Source organism: Zosterops lateralis (assembly GCF_965231275.1).
Source record: "Zosterops lateralis genome assembly, chromosome: 6".
Classification (NCBI taxonomy): Eukaryota; Metazoa; Chordata; class Aves; order Passeriformes; family Zosteropidae; genus Zosterops; species Zosterops lateralis.
The window spans coordinates 50,015,958-50,033,299 of NC_139761.1; the positions used below are offsets into that span (position 1 = coordinate 50,015,958).

The 17,342-nt window shown below is 36.9% G+C and overlaps 1 protein-coding gene and 1 long non-coding RNA gene across 18 annotated transcripts in view; one reads left to right on the forward strand and one right to left on the reverse strand.

The window, feature by feature from the left end:
- Positions 1–17,342, forward strand: part of SOX6 (SRY-box transcription factor 6) — a 384,737-nt gene that overhangs the window by 227,886 nt on the left and 139,509 nt on the right. For all 17 annotated transcript variants that reach the window (XM_083863095.1, XM_083863092.1, XM_083863093.1 and 14 more), the window contains 2 exons: positions 12,938–13,110; positions 16,597–16,665. In XM_083863095.1, coding sequence (XP_083719221.1) covers positions 12,938–13,110; positions 16,597–16,665 — 242 coding nt within the window. The remainder of the gene's footprint in view (positions 1–12,937; positions 13,111–16,596; positions 16,666–17,342) is intronic.
- On the reverse strand, positions 9,935–13,744 carry LOC310910428. Its single transcript, XR_014590345.1, has 3 exons — positions 13,162–13,744; positions 11,655–11,744; positions 9,935–10,274 (listed from the first exon to the last, which is right to left on the reverse strand). It is a non-coding gene; the product is annotated as an uncharacterized lncRNA (long non-coding RNA).

Sequence of the window (17,342 nt, forward strand, 5' to 3'; positions counted from 1 at the left end):
GCTTCTTATTCCAGCTTTTTGTTTGTGTGTCTTGTTAGGAAGGAAAAATAATGCTGCGATTGTGTTTGCTGTAGAAGCAAAATAATGAAAATGCAACCTGGACAGTATTAAGTTGTCTTATGGAGAGGAACAATTAGAGGATCCTGATTTCTTTAATACATCCCAGGTCTATGTATAATATATTGAATTAGACTGCTATTGTAGTGGAATTCAAAACTTCTTGGTATGTTTCCTACATATTCCCAGTGCTTCAAGACTGACTGTGAATCACTGTGCCTAAAGTTTTGCTAAATTCATGCCTTTGAATATTGGATTATATTAAGACTTTTGAGCAAGCAGTGTTTCTGTTTTCTTTCTGAGTGATCCTGTTTCAGTGGTACAATACCTATGGAAGCACAAAAAAACCCATGACACCACTCTGGGTTGGGACTGTGAAGAACTTAATTACCAAAGGCCCTGTAGCAAAGGGCTGTGTTAAATGTTTTGGTTTGTGATCAACTAGGTACACAAATAAATTGAATTAAGAAAAGTTCTGTCTGCACTTTTAGTCACTTCTGAGAACCATCTGGCTAAATGAACTCCTGCTTGTGGTTAGAGTATAATTATTTCAGAACACTCTTGGAATATGTGTGGAACTTCAGTCTGCAAATGTAGGCCACCCTCTTTGTGCTCTGGTTAATGTGATTTAGAAGGTTTTTCTCTAGTTAGAAAACTTGTCTGATAATTTTGTAGTGTATTTACAGGAGTGCAGCAAGCTGGTCATAGAATTCTAATTTCCTCTGGATTGTATTATATTAACTTAATTATTTATTTGTAAAATAAACCTTTGGGAACAAGAGGATAGTTTATTTGTTTGGTTTTTGTTTCTCATACCCATTCACTGATGTTGTGGTTATTTCAGAAGACCTGTGATAATTCTTATTTGTAGAATTAGTATGCTCTACTAAATTGGTCTTACAGATTGTTAAGTTGTGTGCAGCAGATAAGTAGCACTTTCAATTTATAACTCTTTGATTATGAACTAAATTTAAAATAATATTCAGATTTATAAGCCTGAAGCTGCCACCTAATGCCATTATTAATGAACATATCAATGGACCTCTTTCAAAGCCCACTGAAATGAGTGTAAATCCTTCAACTCACTTCTCTGGGCACATTCTAAATGTATAAAATGTTGTTGCTTTTCCATACATATCAAAGGCTTTTGACTAAATTGTCTCTTCTCAGAAGAGGTAGGAAGTTTCTTCTTTACAGCATCTATGATAGACAGGCTATGCTAATGTCCTTGTTTTGCAATAAACTTTGCTTCTTCATTACTTATCACCAGAGGCAATAAAAATCTTCAGAGGCAAATATAAGTTTTTCATTGATATACTTGTTTGTATTTGTAAGACATGAAAGATGAACATGTAATTAAGATCAAAATTAAAATTTATATTTAAAGTATATAAATCTTGCAGTACTAATACTCCTCATATTTATATTTAGACATTTCTGAGTTGTGTAGCTAATAATTACTAACTAAGAACTCATGGAAGTAACTTATTTAATAAGATATAAGAAGTAACTGCAAGACATCAGAGGTCAGAGTGTATTTCACAGGGGTACATCTCCTCTCCTGTGTATATTGTGCATTCTGAATGCAGCAGAAGAAATGCATTTGGGTTAAAATTTTCAGTATAAGGGAAAGAGGCGAGGTTCCTGGACTGTTCTGGTGTGTTATCCTCAGTGCTACCTTTATGGCAAATGAGCCCAAATAATTGAATCCTAATATGTAAATCAATTAGCCTTTTCATAGAAAAGCTGCAGTGGCACCTATAGAAAAGATTTCTACCCTTCTTGCACCCACAGAGAAAAGTGCTAATTCCTGTCCCTGTTCTGGTAGCCCTTCCTGGCACTCAGGTGGGTCAGCTCCACAGCACTGAGCTCTTTAAAACTGGATTATCCCCACACAGTGAGGACATGTGGGTTTTTTCCATCTGATTTGCACGTGTCCAGCTGCAGAATTACACACAAAAGCTGCGTGAAGTTCCCCTGTCCCCTTTTCTTGCCATCACCCTAGAGATGTATTTGTAGATGTTAAAGTGTTCCTCACTATTTAAAGAGAAGAATCACATTATTTCTGTAAATATTGTGGCAAAGAGCAGAAAAAAAATTATTAAGCCCTCATTTTCTGTTAGCTTGCCCTTTAAAATTGAAAACTTCATTTAAACATATAGTTCTTTTTTACCTTTCATTATTAATCCACTGTTTAGACAATGGAGAAGACTGAAAAAAAACCCCAAACAAAATATTCTTTTACATCATGAACCTTTTTTAATGAAAGTCAAATAATCAGCTACAGAAATCACAAGTAACTAGCTCCTGTTAGGTAAGGAAATTAATGTCATCTAATTCATATGAACTATACTCATCAAATGAGACATTAAGTGAACTTCCTCTAAACTCAGCTTCCTTCCAGCCACTTTTATGCATGTACATATACAATTCTCTTTCCAGAATAAGATTAGATAGCAAAGATATTCACTTTATCCCTGTGATTGAAGATACAATTTTTAATTGGAGAGTTCTTCCTTCTAAATAAGTACTTTTTTTTGCACTTGGATGGGAAGCAATGCTAGTTTTTAAAGAATGAAAAATTGTATAGATTTTGAAATTCTATCATGTTTACAAAATTTAAAAAATAAGATTAATAGCACCCAGAAATCACTTGTTAAAGTTTAAATTGAATATGGAAACAAAAATACTTTTTTTTCCAGCTGTGCGTTGTTAGGAAAGAACAATCAGTGAAGTGGAGCATTTTCAAAGTCAGTCCTGAATTCTCCATCTAAATTTCTTTCTTCAGCAAACTCCCAATCTTTTTGTGTTACTTGATAAGGTCCTACTTATCCCAGGCTGTCATCAATTGCGACTCTCAACACTGTAATTCCAAAGAATGCACTACCTATAACTGTACTTGAGCAAAAAAAAAAAAATCATCTTACCACACATTTTATCGTAGTGTTTTATATGAATATTAGAGATGAGTTTGCAGTCATATACTCAACCCTCCCCATCAAGCCACAGCTGCAAATATTAGAAATATTTTTTTTTCTTCTCTGGAAATGAAATTTAGGGATTTTTCTATTGAATTCAAACATGTGAAACACTGGTTAATTTAATTAGGATACAGTGAGACTATTAGTGCAGCAGAACTTCATTCAGCAAATGGAAGGAATCAGAAGAGAAATAAAAATAGAAAAAATTATCCAGAAAATTATCCAGAAAACAAAAAAATCATCCAGAAAACAAATTAATATTTAAGAAAAAATGCCATTGTGTTGCAATTCCTCAGAAGCTGGTGTAAAAGGTTGGGCAGTATTTCTCTGTGTCAGCACTTCATTCTCAGTTTTACATCTGTAGTTTCACAATAAACTGTAAACAGCTCATGGAGAGAGTTCAGTAAGAAAGAGCATTTAAAATGTCTGCTACTAAGTACACAGTTTTTTTATGCCAAATGATACCATCAGGAAAAAGGGGTTTCAGACCTAAACCTGGGATTTTAGTAATGTTTCTACATGTCTAATATAGTGAGTTTCCTGGAAACTGAGGTCAGGTTTTTTTGACTTCTATTTGACAAGTCTGATATTGGTCCTTTGATAATTACAAAATTCAGCCAAAGCTGATGGAAGTATCCCTGTGTTTGGGGCCAAAGATAAAATAATAAGGCAGGTGAACAACTGGCTTCACTTAGTGTTTATGGGAACATGGGGATCAGCTCTCATGCCATTGTAAATACAGGGAATTTCTATTGAAGGCTTTACACATAACTGATCTACATTTATGTGTAGATAATCTACAAGAGAGAATTAGACCTGCTGAGTTGCTAATTTCAGTGTAATGAAGAATTGTGGACATCATAATTACCATGGAACTTGATTTTTCTGATTTTTAATATTTGTGTCCCATTATCAGAAGGAAAAGCTTCAGATATCTGCATTTCTCCATGAGACTCCCCCTGTTTTGCTACTTGACAACTTAAATACTTGTAGGACTATTGAGTTGAAGTTAGTTTTACTGCTCTTGCAAATAAGAAAATTAAAGGATTTAACTTTTAAACCATGTTTATAACTATCTTCTTCTTGAGGAAGACAATATTTCTATCTGCTATTTTTGCTTGTGCTTAATGTGTGTTCTGATAGGGCAAACAAAACCAGTCTTGTGCTTTTTTTCACTAATGATGGTAATGTCCAGAAGAAAAGCTGGTAAACATCCTCCATGTGGGATGTTTGCACAGAGACAGTTCTGATGCTGAAAGTTTATTCCTACTATGACATTTACTCTGATTATGACATTATTGTTATTATCACAGTTCCTGATATCTCAGTGTGGATTCTTCTACAGAGGAGGAACTGATGTATAAGTAAATGATGGTTAGGTTTTGTTTGTTGGTTTTATTTGCCATTTCACTTTCAATATCTCTTTTATCTTTTCTCTTTTCTAATACATTATTTCTGTTTGTTATGTGGCCCACAAATACAGTTTGTAATTTTTACTGTCGCTCTCCTCAGCATAACATCCTTCTCCATACTCCCTCCATGATCTAGGGAAGTACTGTCATCTGTATTTAAAAGAGAAAATCTGAAACTGAAGGTCAGGATGTTTTTCAGCTCTCAAATCCTGAATGAGCGCCTTAAATGGAAGGACCAACCTTTCATTTGATTTTTTTTTTTTAACCTTTAAAAGCATTGGAATTGAGTATTAGAATCAACAACAATAATAATAGTAATGTAAATTTTACTCTCTGTATAACACCACAATGTTAATTTTATTTTGATGCACTGTGCCCTGGGCTACAATCTACTCATTTAACAAAATAAAATTACTCATTTTTCTCTTTATCTCATATTTTAGTGTTTGTATCACTGTATAGATTACTCACAGCCTGTGGCCTCTGCTGTATCATTATATTCTAACTCAACAGGAACAGGTTGGCTATGAGGTTTTAGTTGAGATGTATAATATGCATTTTTCTGTTTATCTCCAGCAATATCACATTTTTCCTACATAGACTCTAAACAGCTCATATTGAGTATATATGAAGCTTTTCTAAGCCTACCGAAAGTGCTAAACCATTTACAACCAAATCTCTACTTGCTGCTGAAAACCCCTACAAATAATTTATTCAAAAATTCATTATCTTCCCTCCACATGCACATGTATGAATTAACACTTGGTGTGTTTTTAATATCATTTTACTTACTTTTAATATCATTTAGAGTGTAAATTTACAAGTTCTTCTGGATTTGAGAGAAATTCTAAGAAATGAGCTAAAGTGGGTTTTATTTAAAAAAAAAAAATTCTAAAATTAAAGACAATAGTAAAATAGAATTGTATCTGTGAGATGATAGCAAAATCTCTAAACATATTTAAAGTCCTCTAAGGCTAATGTCAGATGGATTTCTTCTTTTCATGTGTGTGAAAGGATATAAGGAGTCCAAGAGATTTGTTGGAATTCTGCATTTTGCTGGGCACTGGCTTGGAGGAGGGGGAGGTTGAAGCTCTGGCTAACATCACATTCTTTCCTGCATTCCTGACGTGGATTACATTTTAGGACTCAACTGTAGATTCACCACATTGCTAAAAATGGTGCAAAGTTTCATTGTGCTGCTCCATGAGCTGAGCAGGAGCTTAGTCCAAACCTTTGCCTAGCACCTTGCCTTGACAGCTATGGAGCTGTTTGAAAGAAACTTGGGAGCGCTTTCTGTTGGTCCAGCCACCGGAGTATTTTCATTTTGGATACATTGGTTTACTTGGATTGGAACTGTTGTGAAAAGCAGTCAAGGAGGAAAACCTCTGAGTGTAAGATATTGCTCAGGAAACACTTGAGAATTGCTAAGAAACCATGCAAGAGCAAAAAGTCCAGTGAACATGTAAGGAAAAAAAAATGTTATTTAGAGGAGCAAAGCTCCTGTACATACTATGGCAGGTAAACCTGCCTCAGGTGATGGCAAATCTTTGGGGGAAATGTTCAGCTGGGTTTGTATAGACATTGACTTGTGACTTGTTCTTAGTGCAGAAAAAATGGTTCTGTGATTTGTGATGTCTGAAGAAGGAATAAATCCATCAAATTCTTTTGAGAAGGGGAAAAAACAAGTGGGCAGGACACTTTAGGAGGCTGGATAGGGCTCAGTCGAGCCTGAACACTCAGAGGTGCCTGTGAGGGCTCCTCTGCCCAGCTCAGTGTCAGGCAGAGATTTGGATGTGTGGATGCATGAAACCCTTGGGATGAGGCAAACCCAAGGGCAATGGGTGCAGGACCCCAGAGGTGTCTGTGAGCTCAGCTCACCCAAAGCCAGTGAGGTGTTTGTGGGGATGGAGGGACCCTGTCCTTGCCTTTACCTCCCTGTGGGCACAGTGGCAATGAAGGTTCAGCATGGCCTCGCTAAGTATTTCATATTCATGCAGCTATTTGGCTATTTTTTGGCTAATCTAAGACAAGACCATGAAAAGTATAGGATTGTTTTAAAAGTCTGCTATTTTGCAAATTGTATGAGTTTCAAATTGCTCCCACCTAAGAAATTGCTGCAACGTGTGAGTTTCAGTATGTATGGAATTAGGAGAAAACTTGTGGATTATCAGTAAAGCATTTTCATCCTTCTCATAAAATATAACTAATTTAAACTCTTTAATGTTTTTAAAAATCTGACATATTTTTTCTCTACAGAATATTTTCAGTAGTTCTTAATATTAATTCCCATTACTGTCTGTGGACATATGGTAATAAAATTTCCTTGCTCAGAGCTGAAAGTGCAGAATCATTTTGAGACATAAGGGAGGGGAGGGATCTCACACCTTCCCAAGAGAAGCTACCCTGGTGTGTTTTGCATGCTGGACATGTTTGCTGTGCTGCTTTCTGCACTGGGATGCTACAAAGCACAATGGGAGCTTTTATAAAACTTTTTTTATTGACTAAGAACGGGACAGTAGCATATGGGAACACCAACAATTGCTAACTGATCATGAAATAAAGAAATTCCAGTATTCCAGTGTTATAAAAAGAAGGGGGGAAAAAAAAAGTCATTCAGAACTTCGTCATATTGGTTCAGCTGTTGTAACCAAAGACTGATAAGATAATAGAGGTCTTTGTGGCTGTTTTCTACTGAAATGCTTTATCTTTATGATACACTTGGGGCCCTTTAGAGTGGAAGCTTTTTAAACTGCTGCTGGAGTTAGAACTCAAATTAGATGCTGTTGCAATGGCAAGGGGGCTCCCTAGTCAGGCAGTCCTCACAAAGTGACTTTTATCTCTGAAGCCCTTCCATTAGATTGTTACTTTCTTCTGTTTTTCCTGTTTATTTTTGTTGACTTTTGCTGCCCTATTTTGTGGCATTTAGAAGGTGACCCAATCAAAAAAGGGTAAATGCTAAATGCTGGACAGAGCCTGTGAAGTGGAAACATCACAGCCCATCTGATGTGTGCTGCAGACTGCAGTGTTAGACAGAATGGTTTAACCAGGTTATCTCTGGGAAGCTGAGATCAAATACACATTCTTTTATGTCTAGCATTGTGTTTTTGCTTTCTTTTCAAACAATGCCCATAAAATAATAAAATCTCCTCCAATGTAACAGAGGGATTGAGTCACAAAGGCTTTTTTTTTTTTTTTAGATAAAAAAAAGCTGAAATTGCTTAACTTGATTCAAAATAATTTTTGATTGTTGGTTGAACTGTTTTGGCTGATGATACTTTAAGAGCTGCAGTTGTGTGATTTAAACCCCTACTTAGTTTCTGGCAAAGTCCACACTTCTTTCTTGCATTACTGCCTCCTGATTTTATAAAAGTCATACAATGTGTTTGTTCTAGAAACGTATCAGGAGTAATCATTTCTGATTTATTAATTTGTATTTCCTGTAAGCACATGGAGCAAAAGTTAGTTTAGATGCAGTGCATAAACAAGGCTGATATTTGTCATGTTTTACACTAATCACAGAATTCAAGAGAACCAATAATGCTTTGCAGCTGTGTAGAGATTCCATGTGAGGATCTCAAAGCACTTCAGAAACATTAACTAACCAGGCATAAAAACCTCTGATTGGTAGTGTTTCACTTTGTGTACATGTTGGGACACTAAGACACATTCAAGAACCCACAGTAATTTTGTGTCACAGCTAAGAACCCCTACTTTAGCAAGCTATGGATCATGCCTATGAAATTTTTGGTTTATTTATGACTCCAGCATTTTGTCTTTTATTGACTTGACAGAATATATGGTTTTATCTAGTTTTCTTTTCCAGAGCGCCAGAAGGGTTAGTTTAAATTACACTATCTAAGCATAGAAGTCTATTTTTTTGCTATGCCTGTTTCTTTTTTTTTCCTTTACCAGCAGCTATTACTCTGCTTCTACCTCAGGACAGTAAGAAATTTAACATTGAGAAGCCTCCAGTGTTTGCTAACATTCAGCTACATTTGTACATAGACTAAACAGGTTGTAAAAGGTAACAGGAGTGTTCAAAGGTGGTAAACCAGTGGTAGATATAGGAACTATAGTTATGTTGTAGAGCTATACTTACAGGATACTAGATTTTAAATTTTTGTTTTGTTTTGGTTTGGTTTTTTGCAATACTTAAAGAAATCTAAGCAGATAAAACGCAGGAATGCAGGATGAGGTTTATGATTTTTATTAAATGCAGTGTGAGATACGCAATCCTCTTTCTATTACTTTATGTACCAGAAATTGTGTAGTATTCAAATTGGTTTTAAAAGACAGAGTGTTGCCACAAGCAGCATTCTTTCTAAATGTGATTTTAGACCACAAGTTGAACTCTTCTCTCTTTTGCAGTAGATTTATAGCTGCTTTTTATTTTCTGTCTCCTGGTTAGGTTGACCTATGACCAGAATTTCAAAAAGTCAAAAGTTCTCTTTGATGGCTTAGTTCTCTTCAATCAGAATATTTTATCTCAATTTGTGCTGAAGTCCAAAATAAAGATTTTGTAAAATCCAAAGTAAAGCAATAAGCACACAGAGAAAAATTAAAATATTACTTCAACTAGATTACTATCACAAAGGTGGGGATATACCCAAAGCACTATCAGAAATAATATTTTTTACTGAACTTTTGATGGGACTGACACATTTTCATTTTAAAAAGAAGTCCTTAAACACTATCAGCTTCCCACCAACACTCAAAATTTTAAATACTGCTGGTAAGGGGAGTCAATGGATCAAATTCAGTATATCTGTAGTCACTGAAATAAAGGCCCCTAAGAAAAATGTGTCAATTTTAAAGGTCTTTCCTAACTGAAGACCATTTTGTGATAGAGCCAAAGGTTAATAAAATCAGTAGTGAATGTAGCAATTTTACAGATAAGCTATTCACAACAAGTGTAGTTACTTGAATAAAAAGCTAATTCAGTTCTAAAATGCCACATGCAGTAGCAGTGAATAGCTGCTTTTAGGTGCTTTCTGGAGGAGGATAAAATACAGAATCACAGCACTCTTCTTTTCCAGCATCCCTGGCTGCCTGTAAATTGCTGTGAATGGGACTGTGGGCTGACAGGCTCTATTAAGACAAACTGCCTTTCTCATCGGAGAGATAAAATAAATCAGGTGTTTAGTCAAATTAAAATACTTCAGATGGAGCAGGCCCTGGGGAGCACTGATCCACCTGACAAATCTGAGAGAAACTCAAGACAGATGTGTTTTGGGGATAAGGAAGACCCCATGGAAAAAAATGCACTGCTGTCTTTGGAGTAAGAGAATAGGATTAGAACAGAGAGAGAGCTGTGGTATATAATATTTTATGGAAGCTGGCACATTTACTGTTCATTTTTTACTAAGCTTTTTGTTTTATCTGTTTTTATGGCAAATACATTTTACAGATAGCTGTATTTTCGTTTTATTTATAGATATTTTCAGTCAGCAGCAGAAGTTTATTTACTGGTAATGAGTTTAGGAATCTCATTGCTCGCTGCAGTAAGTGGATGCAAAACAGATGATGATGGCACACAGCTACTGATGACCTCTCTTGTCCCAGCCAGATCAGCTCAATCTGGTCTGCATTCTAAGCAAGTTGGGTTTTATTGGTATTTAAACTGTAAAATAATGGTCGGGATTTTCCACTCTAAAATTAAATTATAGCTCCCCCCCCCCCCCCACTGTTCATACACCAACATTCTCATCTTGTGCTTGTTCTGGTCTGGAGCAGGGCTTGGTTAGGTGTCCTGCAGCTTCATGGAGGTCTCGTGATTTTCCAGGAGCACAGCGTACATTTTGTGGTCATCAGCTCCATTCTGTTGCTGGATTACATAACAGGGTACAAATTAAAGAGCAGAGTACTTTAAATGGGGTCATTTATTTCAGATGTGCTTCTTGGGGGAGGGAGAAGGAAAGAAAAACAATTACTGTGGATTCCTGAATAAGAACAGTTACTTCTGCCTGCTATTGTAAAAAAAATCAGGGAAAGAAAAAAAAAAGGCTATAAATTTGTGGCAGCTATATCAAATGGTTCTAAGAAATCCTAACAAAACAACAATATTTTGTAGCCTTAGCAGGCACTCTTTGTGGTGGTTTTCTACTCATGTTATGAAGAAAGTACAAGCTATACGGAATAATCTGGAAATGGAGTGGGAGATTAATATCTGCTTTGGGTGTGTAAAATATTTTACGACTGTAAGCTCAGGGGCTCACATTATGATGCCAAAGCTGCTTGGCAGATGTGAAAGTCTCAAGATGTTGTTTCCCCAGGTGGCAATGGAGCACAATAAGCATCGTTTGAGGAAGCGGTTGCTTCCCATTGGCTTTCTAAAATAGGTGGGTGGAGTGGTTGATCTCATCGCAATGGGAAAAGGAATTTTTCTTTGGCAGAAGAGTCTTTTACCCATGGAAATGGATTCAAAACCACCTAGATAACCTTTGAACCATACTGAAAAATCTTTAACACTGAATAAAATGGTTTAGGAGGGTTAAGGTAGGTCTATGCTGAAGCTGCAGAGAATTGAACAGATGTCAGCATGGAGCTCAGGACATGCTAAAGGATCCTGGCAAGGCAGTTCTTCCAGCGCAGGCACTTTCCTGGCCACCCACATGCCTAAGCTTACATCCAAAAATTATTTTATTTTTGTTTTGGTCTTGTAGCAGCTTTTTGCCCAGAACTCTTCTATGGCTTCAATCACTCGTATCACACTAAGGTTTTGCAATGAGTTGATCTGGGTAGTAGAGTGTCCTTCAGCTTCAACTTCATGCATCCATCATATCTCTTGTGACTAAAGAAATCACTAACAACCCTTTCTAAAATTTCTACTACAGTAGAATTTACACATTTTTCTTCTTCTGGAGACTTGTGTATACTGGATGTACATTAGGCATTAGAGAGTAGGGAAACATCAAGTTCTTGGAAACTCTTTTAAAACTAAGATACTTAATGGTGAATAAGAAATTGAATATTTTTCAGTACTTTGTATTGCTAAATACAATTAATAAATGCACAGAAAATGAAGTACCTTTGTTTCTTGGGGTTTGCTTAGAGTGAGTGACTTAAGCCATGCAGTTTCTTTTTTCCACATAAAGCAGAGGTTTCAGACAGACATTTTCTTGTATGCTGCTTTTGCAAATGAAATTCTGTGTAGGAATCATACAGGTCCCACAATGTAGGTAGTAGATAATCTTGGGTTTGTCACCTTGTTGGCAGGAGCCTTTTTTGTCTTCCTTCTCCTTATGAAATCTGTCAGCCTCTTTCTTCTCTTCTTCAGAAGATATCCATCTTATTCCTGGAAAGAAGCTGAAGTCATAACTTTGTGACAGTTTCTCCATTCCCTCCCAGGTCCTGTTGCTCACACATTTTCTTCCTCTTCAAAAGTCCTGTGATTTCTTTATCACAGTCCTCTATTGTGAACAGAGGAAAGGAAGTTCCTCAATATTCTCTTTTGTGCCACTTCTCCTATCATTGTAGCAGACAACAGACTTGGTTTTCATCTTCTCTAATTTTTGATTCTACTGTACAACATTAAATTGATTTATTTATCCCACTTCCAACTCTAAACCTCTTTCAGATTCTCTTCCAATATTCTTGAACTTCTACCTTGCTCTATTTATATTATCTGTTATAGACCTATGAGTCTGAGGTGCTCACAAAAGGAAATGTATTGTATGGCTCAAATACAGGAACTGACATTGCTGTTTCTGACAGACTGATATGTTCCTATATAAGAAGGGATATTTTCAATTGATTTGGAAAAGGACCCTGTACTCTCCACTTATGAGACCCATGCAATTTACCCATAAACAGACCATTAAGCATCATTAGTGCAAAGAATAAATGTACCGTAGTTTCATATTAATTAAGTGCTCTCTGTAGAGTAAACTTTGAAAGTTAAATGAAAATTCTTAAGCTATTTTCTCAGGTTAGCCATTTCTCTTGGGGACAAGTAAAGCTCATTTTTAATACACATTCTACAACCAAACTTACACTTACCTAAATGACCTACCAGATATATGGGCATTTTGGAGAAATGATCAGTAAATTCTTAAACTGCTTCTTCCACCAAACAGCATATTTTAATTTTTTTTTTAGCATTTGTACATACTTGGAGTGAAAAAAAGAGAAAATATATAAACTGAGGTAAAATTATGTCTGATAAACTATGAATGTATTTATCACAGAGTGCAGATTTAGATGGAGAAGATATAGGGATTCATACAGAATAAATCCCTGTCAGAAAAAAGGAAATATTCTATATCTTTTCTGCTCCCATTTCTGTTACATCCTCCCCTGCTTAGAGCACAGCAAATCTATGTGTTATATTCTTTTGAGATTTGTTGGTAGAAAATATATCCAAGCTGCTGTTTGAAAAAAGCACATTGGTGATGCAGCCTTTTTTTTTTTTTTGGTGGGGGGTAGTAAATACTGCTTTGTAACTATTGCCTGCCTTATATTTACAGTTCATCTTTCCCTCATGTTTAGGTACACCAGAAAGCCTGGCAGAAAAAGAGCGACAGCTCTCCACTATGATCACCCAGCTGATCAGCTTACGGGAGCAGCTCCTGGCTGCCCACGATGAGCAGAAAAAGCTGGCAGCCTCACAAATTGAAAAACAACGGCAGCAAATGGACCTTGCTCGCCAACAGCAAGAACAGGTGAGGCTCCAAGAGAGAAACCTGGAAAAATGGTTCATGCAGAATGCTTACCACAAACTCTGTCCTGCCTGCTGTTGTTTCCTTCGTGTTTTTTTTTGTTAAAAGAGAGTTAAATATCTGCAGAAGTTACACATTTTTTTTTCCTGAAAGAGGAAACATTATAGGACCCTGCAAAAAAAAAGGAAGGAGTGGATGATGGATTTCACAGTTCTTGTTCCTTGCACTGAGATGCAATTTTGAGAGTTACCTACAAGCCAGACTATAAACATGATTTAACTCTTTCTTTTTTTTTACAAGAAAATAATTAAACAAAACCCACTAAGCATACTCAAAACTTCAAATGCCTTTCACAAGTAAGGTTTGATTTGTTTGTTCAGGTTGTGGACAGCTTTTTTCTTGTTTTGTATTTTTGGTTTTTTTGGGTTGTTTTCCTTGATAATTTTTTTGTTTTAAAGGTGCAATTGTCCAACGAGCTGCCCTCTTCTCACTGCACAAAAGTGCAGCAACAATGATCCCATGCCCTAGTCCCCAAGGCATTAGATCAGACAGATCCAAATTAATGTGTGGTTTTTAGGAATCTGACATTATTACTAGAATTATCTTTTCAGTTAAATATATTTTATAGGATATATACAGCAATGTATGCTCTGTTGATTTTAATGAGTTGTGACGTCTGGTATTTTATGTGCTTGGGTATTTGCCCACATGTAGGAATATGGACTCATCCCCTAATGGAAAATAACATAAAGGAACACTGTAAAAAATCAGAAGTTAGAATGTCATTTAGCCATCTAGAGATGACACAGTAATTAACTATTGACACTTGTGAATAAGCTAGCACAAATTAATCTTGACACATTTGCAGACGAGTGATATCTTACAGTGAACACTTTGTAATTATATTTCAAAATGAAAATTAAATGACACTTAAAACTAGGTTGTCATGCTCAATGAAGCGAGCATGTAGCTCAACCGATAGGCAAATAAAATTCAGAATTTGAGCCACATGGTGCTTGTGTACCCTACTTTACTGTGTCAAGCCTATACATCAAGACGATGCTATGGTAATTACATTGCAGGGCCTCGGGTACATTTTCTGTCACAGTACTGCTCCAGCTAAGAGGAACCTTTGAGACTAGATACTCCATGATATATTTCTTGTTTTCATCAGGAAACACCTATTCAAATGGTGCTGCATTGTACATGCAGGTACAAAAAGCTGTTCACAAGCAGTCAGAACCCGGGCAAATCTGTTCCTTTGCACATGTGAACAAAAACCTCCTCCTTGTCCTGGCTGTGGTTTACTGTGTTAAGCTGCAGCCAGGTCATCAGCAGTTCCAAACAATACTGGATGTAGGGTACTGTGTACCTGTGAAAAAATGATACAGCACCAAGAGACAATGGCCCACAGTGTAGCTCCATGCTCTGTATAATTTCATTGTGAAGCTGCATACTGTAATCATCTTTTACCCTTGCTGAGACTCCAGCAGTAGGGCAATGTGGACATAAACCTGACAGACCTTATCTTTAGCTACAAGCCCTGCACTTCTAAGATGGAGTCACACAACTGGTGTGTTGCTCATTTAAAGTGGTAACTCCAGCTCTCATAGAGGTTTTAAATATCCCATATAGCACTGTCCCCATTAGGGTTGTTTCACTGTGACCACTGCTGCTCACTGTGCTGACAACAAATACTGAGGTTCTAGGACCTGCCCCTGGGCTACCTGGGCACATGAACTGCCAGCTCTCTTTGAATCCCCTTTTTCACTGAGGCACAAGGGTCTGCTCATCAGTCCTCACTCACTGTATTGTATTGGCTTGCCTGGGAGGTTCATCCAGAAATCTTTGAACATCAGGCTCCTAAAAGGAGTTTGAGCTCTGTTACAAGCATCAGCATAGTGATCTGTGAGAGTTGCTCAACTCCATTTTCTTGTGGCCCTTGGCCTTCATCCAGCCCCAGAATCATGCACACCTTAATTTGCCTCCTTGAGGCCATGGACAAAACTTTAAACGTGTATGAATTTTGTGTTGATTTCTCTTACAAAAGTGAATTTTAACTGAAAAAACTTCTCTCATGTGACAGTGAGAGATTAGGGAAATGACAGCCTTGGTCTGCATGTGTGCACAATTACAAGCTGTTAATATGTGACTGCAAATTCCTTATGAGTTAATCTGAACTGTTTTCACTTGAAGTATGTGATTGTTTATTTCCAAACCAACCTTGATACATTCCTGTCATTTTTTTATCATAAAAACATTTTACTTAGCTTTCTGTGTTTATAACAGAGTTAAGTGTGTTCAGAAGATGTTGGGGATGGAGAGCAAGAGGATTTTTGCCAAAAGAGAAACAGTGGATTTGAGTGACCAAAATACCTTTCTCACCAACTTCTTACTGTTTTATGTGATTCCCTGCTCTAGATAAATATTTATAGGAGGGGAAATTATACTTATGGAATGAAGGTAGCAGAAGTGCTGAGGCTGGGATTTCCAGGAAGCACAAATCTTGTCCTCATTTCAGTCTGCTGCACACTTACCCTTCTAAAGCAGAAGTCCAGTTGTTCCCCCAGCTCCCTGTGGCTTCTCCCCTGTGGCTGCCTTCCACATCACCCATTGCAGGGAGCAGCTCTGTGGTCTGAGGGTAGGATCCTATTTCCCTTCTGCTCCAGCATGCTGATTTTGTGGGAATCAGGGAGGTAGATGGAATATCTGTAGCAAATTCTCACCAGTCTCTCTTAGTGTTCCCTACCGTGAACATTTGCCTTTCTCCATCTGTGTTTGGGATAGAGTGAACTTTTATCCCCCAGATCCCTTACTGAACCTACCAAAAGAGGGTAAGAATATCTGCAGATTTCATAGGGTTGTGTGGAGGATGAGTAGCTGAGCACCAGGTACTGCTTCTACACAGAATGAGGCTCCTCTCCTCTAAGTAGCTCCAAGGATGATTTTTGAGGTTTGCAAGAGACTTAACGTGCTGCTCGTTGTGATGGGAGTTGGAGAAGCTTAGCCCTAGGAGCTCGTGCTGAATAGTGAAACATCCATAAACACTAGCTGAGGCTCCAGTTCAGCAAAGCAGGAAAATGTATGTTTAACCTTCAGCACCTGCATAATCCCATCCCCATTCAGAAAAGCACTTAATTTTAAGCATGTGTTTCATTCCCATTGTAGCTAATAGCAATGCATCGTACTTAAAGATCACCACGGGCTTAAATGCATTGTTGAACAGTGATGAGATTATTCACATGCACACAAATAAACCTGTTTCTGTGCTTCTCAGAGCTCAGGCCTCACTGCTTAAAATACATATTTCTTACTTGCTAAGTAGATTTTTATGTTGCATTTAAATTTACTTCTAAAAGATGCCCCATTAAAAAAATTAATATGCTTAATAAAATATAATAAAGAATAACAAATATTATGTTTTTCGGTCAATAGTATTGAAATTTCAATATTACTGTTTTAATTTAATGGAAATTTTATTTCTAATAGATTGCAAGACAACAGCAGCAACTTCTGCAACAGCAGCACAAAATCAATCTACTGCAGCAGCAAATTCAGGTCAGTGTATTTTATTGCTCTCTTCTTATTATACTTAAGTTCCATTTATGGAGAGGGAAAGGTCTAAAATAAAGCAGCCACACGCTTTGCTAACAAGCCACAGTAAAGATGGTCTTTATGGGAGTTCCTTGTGTAGCAGAAAATTATTGTCGGACATATATTTGGTGCAAAGAACTTTAATAGGCAAAGTTTCTTCTGAAAGTTATGAACTATTTTTAAATCTCACCATCTTGTCGTAATTCTGAAATCTGTAATCAGTTTGACTTGTATTGTGTGAAGTAAAAACAGTCTCAATTATTGTTGGGGGAATTCTGTGTTCTACAAAGGCAAAATTGAGACATTGAAGCAATACTAAGTCCCTGGCACCAGTCTGCTCATGTGCAAAGACCCACAGGTAAATGTGTTCCAGGTGCCTCTGCAGTAATTATATCCTTGTGGATCTGGAAGTATTCTGGAGATATTTAATTGTCTATACTTCTGCTCCAAACATGGTTTAATTTTGTGCAAGTGTATGTGGGTAGGGAGTGACATGGATGTAGAGGCATTGTTGGCTTGTGACTGTATTACCTTTTCTGCTTCCCACTTTGAAAGCATTTCCATGGGCCTGTTCACTGATTGAAATATTTCAATTTGGTCTGACAGATGATTGTGCTGCCAATCATTTCTTATAAGCTTGG